This window comes from Eurypyga helias, unplaced genomic scaffold (assembly GCF_000690775.1).
Source record: "Eurypyga helias isolate BGI_N326 unplaced genomic scaffold, ASM69077v1 scaffold2165, whole genome shotgun sequence".
Lineage (NCBI taxonomy): Eukaryota > Metazoa > Chordata > Aves > Eurypygiformes > Eurypygidae > Eurypyga > Eurypyga helias.
In genome coordinates this window covers 9,881-22,616 of record NW_010249379.1, presented here as the reverse complement: position 1 = coordinate 22,616, position 12,736 = coordinate 9,881, and the positions used below count along the sequence as shown (strand labels likewise).

The following is a 12,736-nucleotide window of genomic DNA, read 5'->3' as shown; positions in this document are numbered from 1 at the left end:
CCCCCCCCGGATGTATGAGGAGCATCCCTGGCAGCTGTATGTAGCCGTCCATAGGGTTGGGATCTTGTCTGTGGCCTCTGAACTGTTGGAGATGCATCTGGGCTGATGGCTTTGGCCTAGGATCTTGGGTGATGCTGGCTCATTTGCTAAAAGGTGTCCCCATTCCTGGATCCAAACATGTTTGTGCTCAGGCAACAGCCCTGAGTAGGGAGGGACTGTAGCTGAGCTGGCATATGTAGGTGGTTGTGGGGCTGCTATGAGGCTGTGACCCACCGTGTCCTGCAGCTCAGATGGAGATCCTTTGGAATTCTGCAGTGTTCTCTTCCTGCAGCTTGCCTAGAAAAGCTGTTTCCAAGTATTGGTTTCCTAGGAAAAGATGTTCCTTGGATTCACTGGACTTCATTGCTCTAACTGAAGAGCTCAGCAGAGGATGGTGGCTTTGCCACTTCCAAGACATTATCCAAGATCCACTGGACAACCGTTTACATCTGTGGCACAAATCTCAGCTTTCAGCTTCCCATGCTTTCTTCATCTGCATGGGAATGTATTTGAGATTAAACCTCTCCAAGTGGGTTCCTGGCTATTCACCACAATTCTGGAAGTGAGAATGTTCACAAAGCAAAGCTTTGTCTTGTTCTGTGAAGCTATTGATTTGGGAATCATCATGGCATCGTGGTGGCTGTAAGTCCTGTGTCTCAGTGACCTTATATCAGGTTTTCCACTCTCCTGGAAAAGACTATGAAGTGTGTGATTACAGATGGGCTGTGGTAGCATCCCACTGTGCCAAGTGCTCTTGGTATTGATCCACAGATGAGGCTGTGTCTGGTGCAGGAGTAGGCTGAAATTTTGCCAGTGTATGTTCTTACCCATCCTTTGTCCCTGTTTTGGCATGGGAACTCACTGAATGACTGCTTGGGCCTGAGGGTTTGGGCTGTCGCCATAACTGACACTAAATGTCCTTTCCCTTCCTAGGAAAGCCGCTGAAGTTGAGCCTGCCTACAGAAGAAATTGCCACCTTCTATGCCAAAATGCTCGACCATGAATACACAACCAAGGAGATTTTCCAGAACAACTTCTTCAATGACTGGAGGAAGGTACATTCCCCATGAGGGCTTCCTTACTGTCCCTCCTCCACACTAAACCTGTCATCCCTAGGCAGACCCTTGACTGGGGTGTGGGATGAAGGAGATGAGGGTTTTTTGTGGCTTAGTTCCTTATTTATAATGGTATACTTACGAGATTCTAAATTGTGTGGTTTATTTACTTCTTATGGGTTTGGGCTGGAGCGTGTTGCCTGCAGCATCCTTGAGACTTCACTTTGGCACTTGTGCTCCGGGAGTTGTAGTGATGCTACCTAAGAAAGCAGGTGCTGGGTCTTGCAAACAGCTTCGTAAATGGTTTGAGGCATGTGTCCCTCATGGTCTCACGGCACTGCAGCTCAGTCCCCATATAAAAGCAAGACCTCTACTAGGGCAAGCCTACATGCCCTCCAAATACCTTTGGTGCTGTTTCTGCAGTCTCTGCAGGCTGCTCGCACTCATGTTTGGGGACCGCTTGTTTCTGTAGCAGAGGTTAGAAGTTGTTCCTACCCAGAGGTGGCTGTGTTCTTCTCTGGATACAGGCTCAGATGTCCAGGGGCAGCCTGGCCTCCTGCCATCACAGTTTTGTCTGCTCTTGGGTGCAGCTGGGGTGGCTGTTTTCTTCTCAGGTTTCTGAAGTACTGGCATATGGGTCTGTATTTCCTTTTCTGTGAAGGAGGGGTGTAGGCAACAGCTCTGTGCAGAGTTGGCTTTCCCTCCTGTGTTTACCCAGACCCTCTCACCCCTTGCTCAGGAGATGACATCAAAGGAGCAGAAGATAATCAAGGACCTGGACAAGTGTGACTTCAGGGAGATCCACAAGTACTTTGTGGACAAAAGTGAGGCACGGAAAGCACTCTCCAAAGAAGAAAAGCAGGTGAGGATTGTTTCCTGCGATACCTGGGACTGGCTGATAAACTCTGGGATGAGCTCAGTGTATTTTGGCTCCTGCTTTTCTCCTTTTCTGGTGTTAGGCACTGATCTGGGACCTCTTTGGACCAGCTCTGTCTCCATGGCCATCACACCCCCACTTCATTAAGTTTATCTGCAGCTGCTGCAGGTTTTATGGCTCTGCAAGGTACCAGTCATCTTCAGACCATGGTTTGGGGTTCAGCCCTGTCCAGAGGATGGGGGGGACATTGCTAAGGGGCTGGTGGCACGCAGGCTTGTTCCATCAGTGTAACATGCTGGTACAGCATCATTGTGAGGCTTTGTGAAGTGGGGGGAGATGAGCCATTTCTTGGGAGTGGACTTGGGCCCATGCCTAGCTTTTCCTCCAATCCTTTACCAGCTTTGCTTTCTCCAGGGAAAGGAGGGTAGGGATAGGCAGGCACAAGTCTTGGGGTTTTGGTTTCATCCCGTGGGATGATGGTGGAATGGTGCTTGTTTTAGAAACTGAAGGAGGAGGCAGATAAAATCCAGGAGGAGTATGGGTATTGCATCCTTGATGGGCACCGGGAGAAGATTGGCAACTTCAAAACCGAGCCGCCAGGGCTTTTCCGTGGCCGTGGTGACCACCCCAAGATGGGCATGCTGAAGAAGAGGATCATGCCAGAAGATGTTGTCATCAACTGCAGCAAGTGAGTTGCCAGGGGAAGAGCTGATCTTGTGAGGCTGCTTTTGGGACTGAGGTGAACAGCACATCTCCTCTGCCTGGAGGTGCTGTAGGGTTTTGCTACCTCCTACAATTAGTTTTGCACACCCTGAGGCTTGAACTCACTGGAGCCTCTCTCTCACCTCCTGGTCACCTCCAGATGTCTGATTTGCAGTTAGGTCTGACTTTTAGTTTCTCTGTGGATGTACAGTGGCCAGGAAGCTGGTGAGCAGCTCTCACTGGTGCCCATACAGTAGTCACCTGACATCACCTGCAAACACAGCAGTGCTCCTAGGGCCTCTTTAAAGGAGGGACAGTGCTGTACTCCTTCTCTTGTGCTCCTCTTTTAAATGAGTCATTTCTCCTCATTTTATGGGTCCCTTGTGCTGGCTGGAAGCTCCAGGATACTAGAGGGAGGAAAAGCAATGATTGGGTTGAGTGTTTGCCCTCTAAGTGAGTTGGATTGGTCTTAAACTGCCCATATGAAGATCTTGTGGCCTTGATTCAAAACACTCCCATCCCAGCAAGTTCTTCTCTTGCCTCCAGCATCCAAATGATAAAGACCTGATAATGTGGAGCAATTTTGGGTGGGCTGTATGTTTTCTGTAAGTAATGCTACAAGGTGTTGACCGTCCTTGGCTCACTGTGAAGAAGCAGTTGAGCTGATGACCTATTTCTTCCTCATGGTCTGAAGGCTGTAACACTGTTCTACCCACAGGGACTCCAAGATCCCTGAGCCACCAGAAGGGCACAAGTGGAAGGAGGTGCGCTTTGACAACACGGTTACCTGGTTGGCCTCATGGACAGAAAACATCCAGAACACTTTGAAGTACATCATGCTGAACCCCAGCTCCAAGCTAAAGGTTGGAGTGATGCTGCTGTTCGTGCAGAGCTGTTGCCTGTTGGGTCACTAGCTTTTTGCTAGGCAGAAAGATCAGGGGAAAGCAGGGAAGTGGCATGTCAACACAAACGTACTTCCTCCCAGCCCTGAAATAAGGGGGTAAATTAAATTAATTAGGATGTTATTGGGTGAGGGGAAAGAGACAGATGACGATTTGATTGCTGCCGGCAGAGCCATCCCTGTGCTCTGCTGCTCATGTGTGTCCAGGGAAGGCTGCTGGAAGCCAAGCAGGGGCTGAGGGGATCCACAGGGACCAGTGTCTATAGGGTGAAAGGCATTTATGCCAGTCAACAGGGTAGTGGGAGGTGGGATCACCCTCTGCAGTCCAATAAGAGGAATTGAATGCTGTGGGAAGGGAAAGGTGATTTAAACCTACTTCCAGTCCTCAGAGTAACTAAGGAAGCTGCATGCAAATTGAGCATAACTGACCAAGGGCATTGTTTTGGTCCATGCTGGTGGTGTCAGAGAAATGATGGCCATGGCCATGAGGTGCTTTGACCACTTGACTCCTCACTTGCTGTGAGCTGGCTGCTAACTGCTGGAGGACATCTCCAGACTATGAACAGCTCAGACCTGGCCAGGATCTCAGGTTCAGCACAGGTGCAGAAGGCACAGAAGTCCAAAATGAGCTGTTTCTGCACTGATTTTTCCACTTCATGGATTTTTCTTAAGAAAACAATAGAGTTGGAGCAGCATTTTCATGCTGGATGTGTTCCAAGAACAGGGTTTGACTGGTAGGAGTGGAAGGAACATGGGGAACTGGGTAGAAATTTCTCATCCTCTCTTTCCAGGGGGAGAAGGACTGGCAGAAATATGAGGTAGCCCGGCGCTTAAAGGATGTTGTCCACAAAATCCGTGCTCAGTACCAAGCTGATTGGAAGTCCAAGGAGATGAAGAAGCGACAAAGAGCAGTGGCCCTGTACTTCATTGATAAGGTATCTGCAGCCTCACCCTGGCACCCAGGTCTCCTCTCCATGTGGAGTTTGGGATGTAGCTTACCTGATCCATCCCACCCTGTAGGTTTGGGGTGGGGTTTTTTTGTTGTCTGCTGGTTGTACTAGCCAGGATTGCTCCTCATGAGGCATCTGGCAAGGATCGTGGAGGATGGTGACTCCTACTGTCTGTGGATGCTTGTGTGAAGATGCAGTTGTGTGGCAGTTCAGGAGCTGTACTGTTTTCCCTGGACTTTACCAGCATGTATGTCTGTGTGTTGCGTTAAGAGTAGTAATTTGGCAGGAGATAAACCGCCTTGCTTTCCAGCTTATCCTCAGATATCAGAGGGGCTGGGGGCGGCTAGGTTTAAATCCTGAATAATGCCCAATTTGACACCATGAGTCCGGTATCTGGGATTCCCTCAGCAGTGTGCTGTATTCCCGTCCAGCCGCTCTCTGGGAGCTGACACAGCGCCCAGTGAGAAACGGCGCGGCTGGATACGTGGAACAGTGCAGTTTATTTAAAGCAACAGTACAGGTTCTTTGTGGATTGCTGGTGATGAATACACTGTCTGCAGGGTGTGTATACACAATGTTAAGGTTAAAAATTACCAAAGCACTAAGTTAAAAGCAACTCTATGGAGATTTCTGAGTTTCAAATCTTACCCAAAGGCATCCCTATGGGGGGGAAGAAAGGCTCAGCCCGTTGACTGATCCCAGAAGTCAAAGGTCCTGACTTGTCCATGATGGTGTCTTCCCTAACATCCCCCTTTTCTTAGGTTACTTTTATATTGTTTTTTACCTTCAGAGTGGAGCTTGAGTGGCCATAGTCACACATACCCTTGTTTAGGATTGGTGTAAAGTTCTCTCGCTTCACTTTAAAGGTATAAGTTACCTAATATTCAGAGCACATGCTCAGTGAGGGGTGGTCTCACCTTGGAGGCGGGTAGCCTTCAGGATGGAGGTGTGTTTTGGTATTATAATGACATTATAATGTGCAAAGTTTGCACAAGGACAGCGGTTCATCAGAAGGATGGCAGACTGTTGGCTCAGGGTAGCAGAAGTACAGCTTGTCAGTGTCCAAAGTATCAGTAAGTTCCCACCTCTGCACCATTTTACACAGAGCCTGACCACGGAGTCTCCACTCCGTTCCACCCTCCATGTGCTTTCCCAGGTTACAGGTTATGTTGGTTAGGGAACCATTGTGGAAGGGATTCCATGCGTATCAGCTGCACACCACCCTGGAGGCCTCCTCAATAACTTTCCTTAATGTGTGAACAATGCTGTATTTTTAATGTGAGTTTAAATTTTGGATTGCCTCCGGTGGTTATCCTACACTGTGTGATGGCAAAAGTCTCACTAGAGAGCTGGATAACTTTTTTCTGGGGCAGGGAATATTTTAGGGTTTCTTAGAGGAATGAAATAATTTGCTGGAGCCAGTCAGTTGGTGTCTACCAGGGTCCCAGTAGCCATTCAGTGAGTCACTGTCCCAAGAAAGCTTTTTTCTCTCTCCTCTGGTGTCCATGTTCACATTAATCTTGGGAAAGGGAACTGTGGTGGGCTGGGATGCATGACTCGTCATCTCCTTCCAGCTGGCCCTGCGAGCCGGCAATGAGAAGGAGGAAGGGGAGACTGCAGACACAGTTGGCTGCTGCTCCCTGCGCGTGGAGCACATCAAGCTGCACCCCGAGCTGGATGGGCAGGAGCATGTGGTGGAGTTTGACTTCCTTGGGAAAGATTCAATCCGTTACTACAACAAAGTGTCCGTGGAGAAGCTGGTGAGTGGATCAGAAATGGAGGCAGTGGCCAGCATGGTGATTTGGTGCAGGGTTATCTGGGGGCTTGGTTCACTTGGTGGTCATCAGTCTCGAATCTACATTTGAAATCCATTGCAGTGATGCCTATTCTGCTTTAACACCAAGGTAGCAACATGTGCATGAGATGCAACGATGCTGGGTGACAAGGACACCCCATATGTGTGCTGATACTGGCCTGGAGAAGGGAGGGAGACCCTTTGGGATAGGGCTTTTGAGGTTGTTCTAGCTCAGGAACCATGAAATAGAAGTCCTTCCTCCTGCTGGAGCATCCTCAGTGGATTAGTGGGCATTAGGACTTGAACTGTTCTCATTGATTCTTGTGTTTTTTCACTTTGCCCATGGGAGAGATGGCTGGACAAGGCTTGGAGCAACCTGGTCTAGTGGAAGGTGTCCCTGCCCATGGCAGGGGGGTTGGAACTGGATGATCTTTAAGGTCCCTTCCAATCCAAACCATTCTATGATAGATGATTTTATGGTGTTTGTGGGGAAACTGGAGTACCAGGGATAGCAGAGATGGGGTGGAAACACTGGCTTTGTCCCAGTGACAGCCCTTGAAGTTGAGAGAGTTGGTGATGTGATGGGATGTGTACTACATGAGTCTGAATCAGAGTCCATCTGCATGAGGAGGCATATGGAGATGAGGGGAAACATCCGAGAGCAACTTGCTCCTTGTCCCTGACCTTGTTCCTTTATTCCTCTTTAGGTGTTCAAGAACCTGCAGCTGTTCATGAAGAACAAGGACCCGGTAGATGATCTCTTTGACAGGCTCAATGTGAGTGGTTACCTCTAAGCTTTTGAAACAGCACTGATGGCCCAGAGGGAGTAGAAGCTAATCCGTGATATCCCTGTTCAGCGTGCAGGCTCCCAGGTTGTGGTGCTGCACCAATGTCATCCCTTACCCTGGTTTTAATTATCTCCTTTCCAGAGACACCAATGTAACTCTTTAAATGCCCTGTTGGGATGCTGTAATATCTTTTTTTCTATCCCATTTCTGGTTGCATCTCTGCTTCTCAGAGTTTGTCTGCCTGCCTGCACCCACAAGTAACCCATGTCCCTGCAAAGGAGGTGACTTTCTGCTACTTCCCTCCTCTAACTCATCTGCTTGGGATTTTTTTAGTCTGTGAAGGCCTCCCACAAACACGTTGAACATGTTGCTCGAAGCATTGCTGGAGGTGTCAAACTTCAGCCACTTGACACTTTCACACCTTGCTGGGGCTCGGCAGAAGTGTGAAGGCTGTTGGAGCACAGGGATGCTGGAGAGGTGTGCTGCAGCCTTGCCTAGTGAGCTACTCCCATGCCAAAAACCTCCCTCTTCCTCAGTATAGGATATGGGGTGCTACCACCCATGCTCCTCTGCCCGCTTCTCCTACAAAGCCACTTGTGCCACTTGCACATCTTGCCTCTGAAGAGGCTGCTCCTCTCTGGTTATGTAAGCTTTATCTAGGACAAGATTCCTTGGTACAATAAGGCTTCCTCCCAATACCAGATGACTCTTAGCATCTTCTGTTTCCAGTCCAACTGCAGTACCATGTGCTCTGTAGAACAGAGATAATGAGATATGATACTGGATGTGAGATGCATCCTCTAGGACATGGATGAGCAGATATTGTTGGCTTCCAGAGAAATTCCTTGTGGGTTTAGGTGGAATTTGTGCCAGGTTTTGGTAGATGATGGCCTGACCCAACAAATAGATCTACAAGCTACAGGAAGTTTATTTTTTTTTAAATGCCTGATTTGGTTGCTTAGGCAGAAGATGATCTGAAAAGCAAGTGCTCTAATGTCCTGGCTTCTGCTTGTTCTCTCCCTTCCTTTCTTACCACTTTGTCTTATCTTCATTCCTCCAGACATCCATCTTGAACAGACACCTCCAGAGTCTGATGGATGGTTTGACTGCCAAAGTGTTCAGGACCTACAATGCCTCCATCACCCTGCAGGAGCAGCTCAAGGCACTCACTAACTGTGAGTTACTAACAGTGATCCTGGTGTGACCAACTGCATTGTGTGGCCAGTGGGCTCAGATGTCCATGCCTTGGAGTCCCTAGAACTGCTCCTCCATGGCAGGTCATGCACCATGTTGTAGGGTGGTATATAACTTACGGGGTCATACAGCAAGTTGGGAACCATGCCAAGCAACAAACTGTTACCGAATCAATGATAGTCTGACTAACTGATAGACAAGATGGAAGTATATATTTATTCCTTCCCTCCCTCCTTACATTTCTGGCTGGTTGCATTATTTTTGCCTGCCTTGGATACACAAGTGATGAAACTCAGCACAGATGTACAGTATCAGATTCACTGATGCTCGAGTGTCCTTCCCCAACTTCCCCAATGAGTATTTCTCTCCCATGAGAGAGAATGCAAAAAACCAAGAACTTGGTGCTGTTCTGGTCTGTTCCCTGCCTTCCCCAATTTCCAGAAAGGAGAAAATGATGCTTCCATTTATTTCCAGCTGAAGACAATGTTGCAGGAAAGCTCCTCTCATACAACAGAGCTAACCGAGCCGTGGCCATCTTGTGCAACCATCAGAGGTCTACACCGAAAACATTTGAGAAGTCAATGCAAAACCTCCAGACCAAGGTGAGACAGACCTAACAGAGCCCCCAGACCCAATCACCGCCCCCCCCAAAAAAAACCCCAGAGTTGGGAAGTGAGGAGGGTGAATAACATGATGCTCCATCCCTGGAAGTGTCCAAGGCCAGGCTGGATGAGGCTTGGAGCAACCTGGTCTAGTGGAACGTGTCTCTGCCTGTGACAGGGGGGTTGGAACTGGATGATCTTTAAGGACCCTTCTAACCCAAACCATTCTGTGATGCTGAAAGACCAAATTAAGTGTGGCAAGAAATGAACCAGGAATAGTGTTGCTTTTAATCAGTGCAGAGACATCAGCAACCCAAGGGTAGAGGGCGATTGGGTAAGCTCAAATGCTGGATGAAGCACACGTGGCACAGAGTTTGGGTCTTTTTCTCATTATTTGGTGTCTTGTAACCAAGGTGGGTACCTTTTATGATGGTACAGTTCTAACACAGTTGGCCAGGAGGCAGGGAAATTGGTTTTCCTGTTTGGCTGTTAATAGGAAGACCAGCTGAAATCTCATGAGTCTGCTATGGAAATACCTCAAACTACTACTTTTTAATTGGCCTTAGCTTTTGTTCACACTCTACTGCTGAGCTGGAGACTTTGCAGAGGGCTCCAGCACTGTCACAAGCCAGCCAGTCAGTCCCAGGCAGTTGCACAAGATGAACAGATAAGAGCTGCAAGCTATTTCTGGCATCTCTGCTGTAAGGATTTTTTAGCAAGATGTCTAGAAGTGCTTGAGATCCAGCAGATGCTTCAGGGGCAAATTGTTGGCTCTGCAGTAGGGCTGATGAGAAATTCAGGAGTGATGTGGCAAAGGAAAGGGGAAGAGGGAGGCAGCTGAAACCTCCAAGGAGGACAGGAGCATGGGCTTACTTTGTATTTATGTTCAGATCGATGCCAAGAAACAACAGGTGGAGGAAGCTCGGCAAGAGCTGAAAAAAGCAGAAGATGAGTTTGAAGACACAAAAGATGCCAAAGCAGAAGCGTGAGTGACTTTCTTACAGCCCTCCTTTGCCGAGGGAGCTCTGTGCAGAGGGCCTGTGGGTGGGGATGGTGAGGTCCAACACCGTACATGCAGCTCATCAGAACTGATGTGCCATTGTTGGGGACCAGGCACCTTCTGTCCCCTGGCAGCCTGGCGTGGGTGGAGGTCTTGTGGATGGTTCCTTGCAACACTAGGATTTCAAAGAGGTCCTTCGAGGGGATTTCTTTGACAGGGCATAGCTTGCTGAATACTGAGACTTCAACCGAAGCTGCTGGCTTGGAATTATCCCATAAATGCTATGATGCAAAGGATGCCTAACTTGAGGTTGGAGCTGCAGATACACAAACTGACCTTGATGCATATCTTCCTTGTGGGAGACTTGAGAGGTGGATTGTGATGTATCTGATCTCTGAGTAGTTATTGCATGGGGTCTGTCCAAACTTGCTCTCCACTTCCAGACCCTAGATGTGACTTCCTGTCCAAGACAGGAGGAGGCTGAAGGAAAGAAATGAGGCTTGTATTTTATGTTTTGCTCTGAGATGTCATGTTTTCTGCTCATGCCCTGGGTTGGTGAGATTCAGAATAGGTTGTCAGAGACGTTTGTTGCTTGTGGAGACTGGATTTGAGGGAGATGGTCTTTGCTGGATGCTGGCTTTTGTGCTTGCCCAACTTTGGTAGTAATAACACTTTTAGAGAAGTGTCTTATCAGGTCAAAGTAGTTGAGAAATAGGTTAGTGCTGAAAGGCATCTTTGACTGCCATTCTGGAGTGTTTCTAGGCTCAGGACTTGTAGGACTTTACGGTGAGTGCAGAGACTACTCTGAACTGAAGTTCATTGGCTTCCCATCATGCTCCCAGGCAACAGCAGACCAGCAGAACTGCTCTGTATTTTATCTCTGCTTCTTTTCTGCTTTAACATGCTGTCTGTCTTGCTCTTCTTCCCTTAGCAATGTGGAGAAGAAAAAGAAGCTGCTGAAGAGGCTGGAAGATCAGCTGGCCAAGCTGAATGTCCAGGCCACGGACAAGGAGGAGAACAAGCAGATTGCTCTGGGCACATCCAAGCTGAATTACCTAGACCCCAGGATTAGCATAGCTTGGTAAGTCTTGGGCATACTATGGGGCAGGTGTTCCTCTGGAGATGTGCAGATCACCTAGTGCTGCCTGGAGAGGGGGATAAACACATGCCTGAGCTTTTAGGGGGAAAGGAATAAAATTTCTCCGGCCAGAGAATCTTAACAAAGCTGTGGAGGTGTCAGGGAAGGTGAGCAAAGTCCAAAGCTGATGCTTCTCTTGCTGTGAATAACTGTTTGCAGGATGTCCCTTCTGAGTTTAGGACAAGAAGGGGTCATTTTGTGCTGCTGATGGTAAAGATAATTTATTAAGGAGCGTGGGGTGAAAGAATTTGCGTGGATAAAAGATGCTGCACCTCGAACAAAGAGGAGCTTTATGGTGGGAGCAGAGCAGAATGGGTAGCACATCCCCACTGCTGTCCTGTGGTCTGTACAGGTGCAAGAAGTTTGGAGTGCCTATAGAGAAGATCTACAACAAGACGCAGAGGGAGAAGTTTGCCTGGGCAATTGACATGACTGATGAGGACTTTGAATTCTGAGACGGTGCCTTTCGTGTTCCATCGTGCTCATTTGGTGCTGTCGGAAAGCTTTTTTTCACATGCTGTTGGAGTTGTTGCAGGGGTGGGGCTGGGGGGGGTGTCTCATGAAAGTGTTTGACTGTGAATATTTGTGCTTTTTTGTATACAGAAGAAAACATAGATTCTTGTTGAAACAAGTATTGCTGACTTGTGACACTCATCCTGACTGCAGTGACTTCGATGTCAACTTTTAATTCCTCTTCAGAGTTGCCAAGTGCTTTGGATCTTTTCTTTCATCCTCTGGAGTCTGGGAAGAAGACTGAATGAGAACCTTAATTGTGCTGATAAGCAAGATAGGATTAGATCTAATCTCCTTGATGTAGTGGAGCTCTGCTGCCCTTTTCAGACTGTCTGAATTGGCTTGATGGGGAAACACAAGGCAGTGATGGCACTGAAACAGGCAGCTGCGATACAAGACCTGTGCTTGGGTCAGGGATGGAGTGGGAAGAAGGGAAGGTTCGCAGTGTTTTACATGCTATGGTCTTTTTGTGCCTTTTCACCTCCAGGAGATGAGAAAATTGTACAACTGCACGCAATAAAAATAGAAACATGTTGTAGGAGGGAGGGAATGTCATGGCAGGATAAGGAGGGGAGGGGAAGATGATGCAGTAAAACACGGATTTCACAGTGGAGGGATGAAATCCAGCTTGGCATGAGCAAAGTGGACTTTAATCACCCCGGGTGGTTATACCTTGGTCTCGGACAGGACATCTCACTTGGGGTCATACTTTCTTTCCCCTATTTACTTCAGTTGCCTCTGCCTCAGCTCACTGTATCCACAGCAGGAACGAAACTCTCCAGCCCCAGGTTTATCACTGGGAAAGGATGATGCTGGCAGTGTGGCTGGACTAAACTGCAGTGGGATGTGAGCGTGCTGAGGAGTGGTACCAACCTCGCTGGAGCTGTGCCTGCGTGGGATGACAGCTTTGTCATCATGCTGCATCCTCCCCAGTTTGCTTCCGCTGGGCATGGAGCCGGCAGGGACTGATAGCATAAACTGCTGGTGCTTGCTGCCTAATTGGCTGCTTTTCAGAGAGGAAAAAACTGTGATATCAGCATGTACCTGGCAACAGTTGTCTTACATGCCAGTGTATCTCAGGTGGAAGCAAGCTGTTGCATTGGCAGCAAAGCCTCCTGGCATCTCAGGGCTAATGTTTGGGTCACTATGGTCCAAAGCTCTTGGTGCTTCCCATGTGTTCAT

General features: G+C 48.4%; 1 protein-coding gene across 1 annotated transcript in view; it reads left to right on the top strand.

Moving 5' to 3' along the window:
• The window catches only part of TOP1MT (topoisomerase (DNA) I, mitochondrial), a 14,445-nt gene extending 2,863 nt beyond the window's left edge, over positions 1-11,582 (top strand). Inside the window, exons 3-14 of the mRNA XM_010151328.1 lie at positions 973-1,094; positions 1,834-1,956; positions 2,472-2,659; positions 3,392-3,536; positions 4,366-4,509; positions 6,099-6,284; positions 7,027-7,095; positions 8,168-8,282; positions 8,776-8,903; positions 9,794-9,888; positions 10,835-10,984; positions 11,394-11,582. Coding sequence (XP_010149630.1) covers positions 973-1,094; positions 1,834-1,956; positions 2,472-2,659; positions 3,392-3,536; positions 4,366-4,509; positions 6,099-6,284; positions 7,027-7,095; positions 8,168-8,282; positions 8,776-8,903; positions 9,794-9,888; positions 10,835-10,984; positions 11,394-11,496 — 1,568 coding nt within the window. The 3' untranslated portion in view covers positions 11,497-11,582. The remainder of the gene's footprint in view (positions 1-972; positions 1,095-1,833; positions 1,957-2,471; positions 2,660-3,391; positions 3,537-4,365; positions 4,510-6,098; positions 6,285-7,026; positions 7,096-8,167; positions 8,283-8,775; positions 8,904-9,793; positions 9,889-10,834; positions 10,985-11,393) is intronic.
• Positions 11,583-12,736: the final 1,154 nt, after the last annotated feature.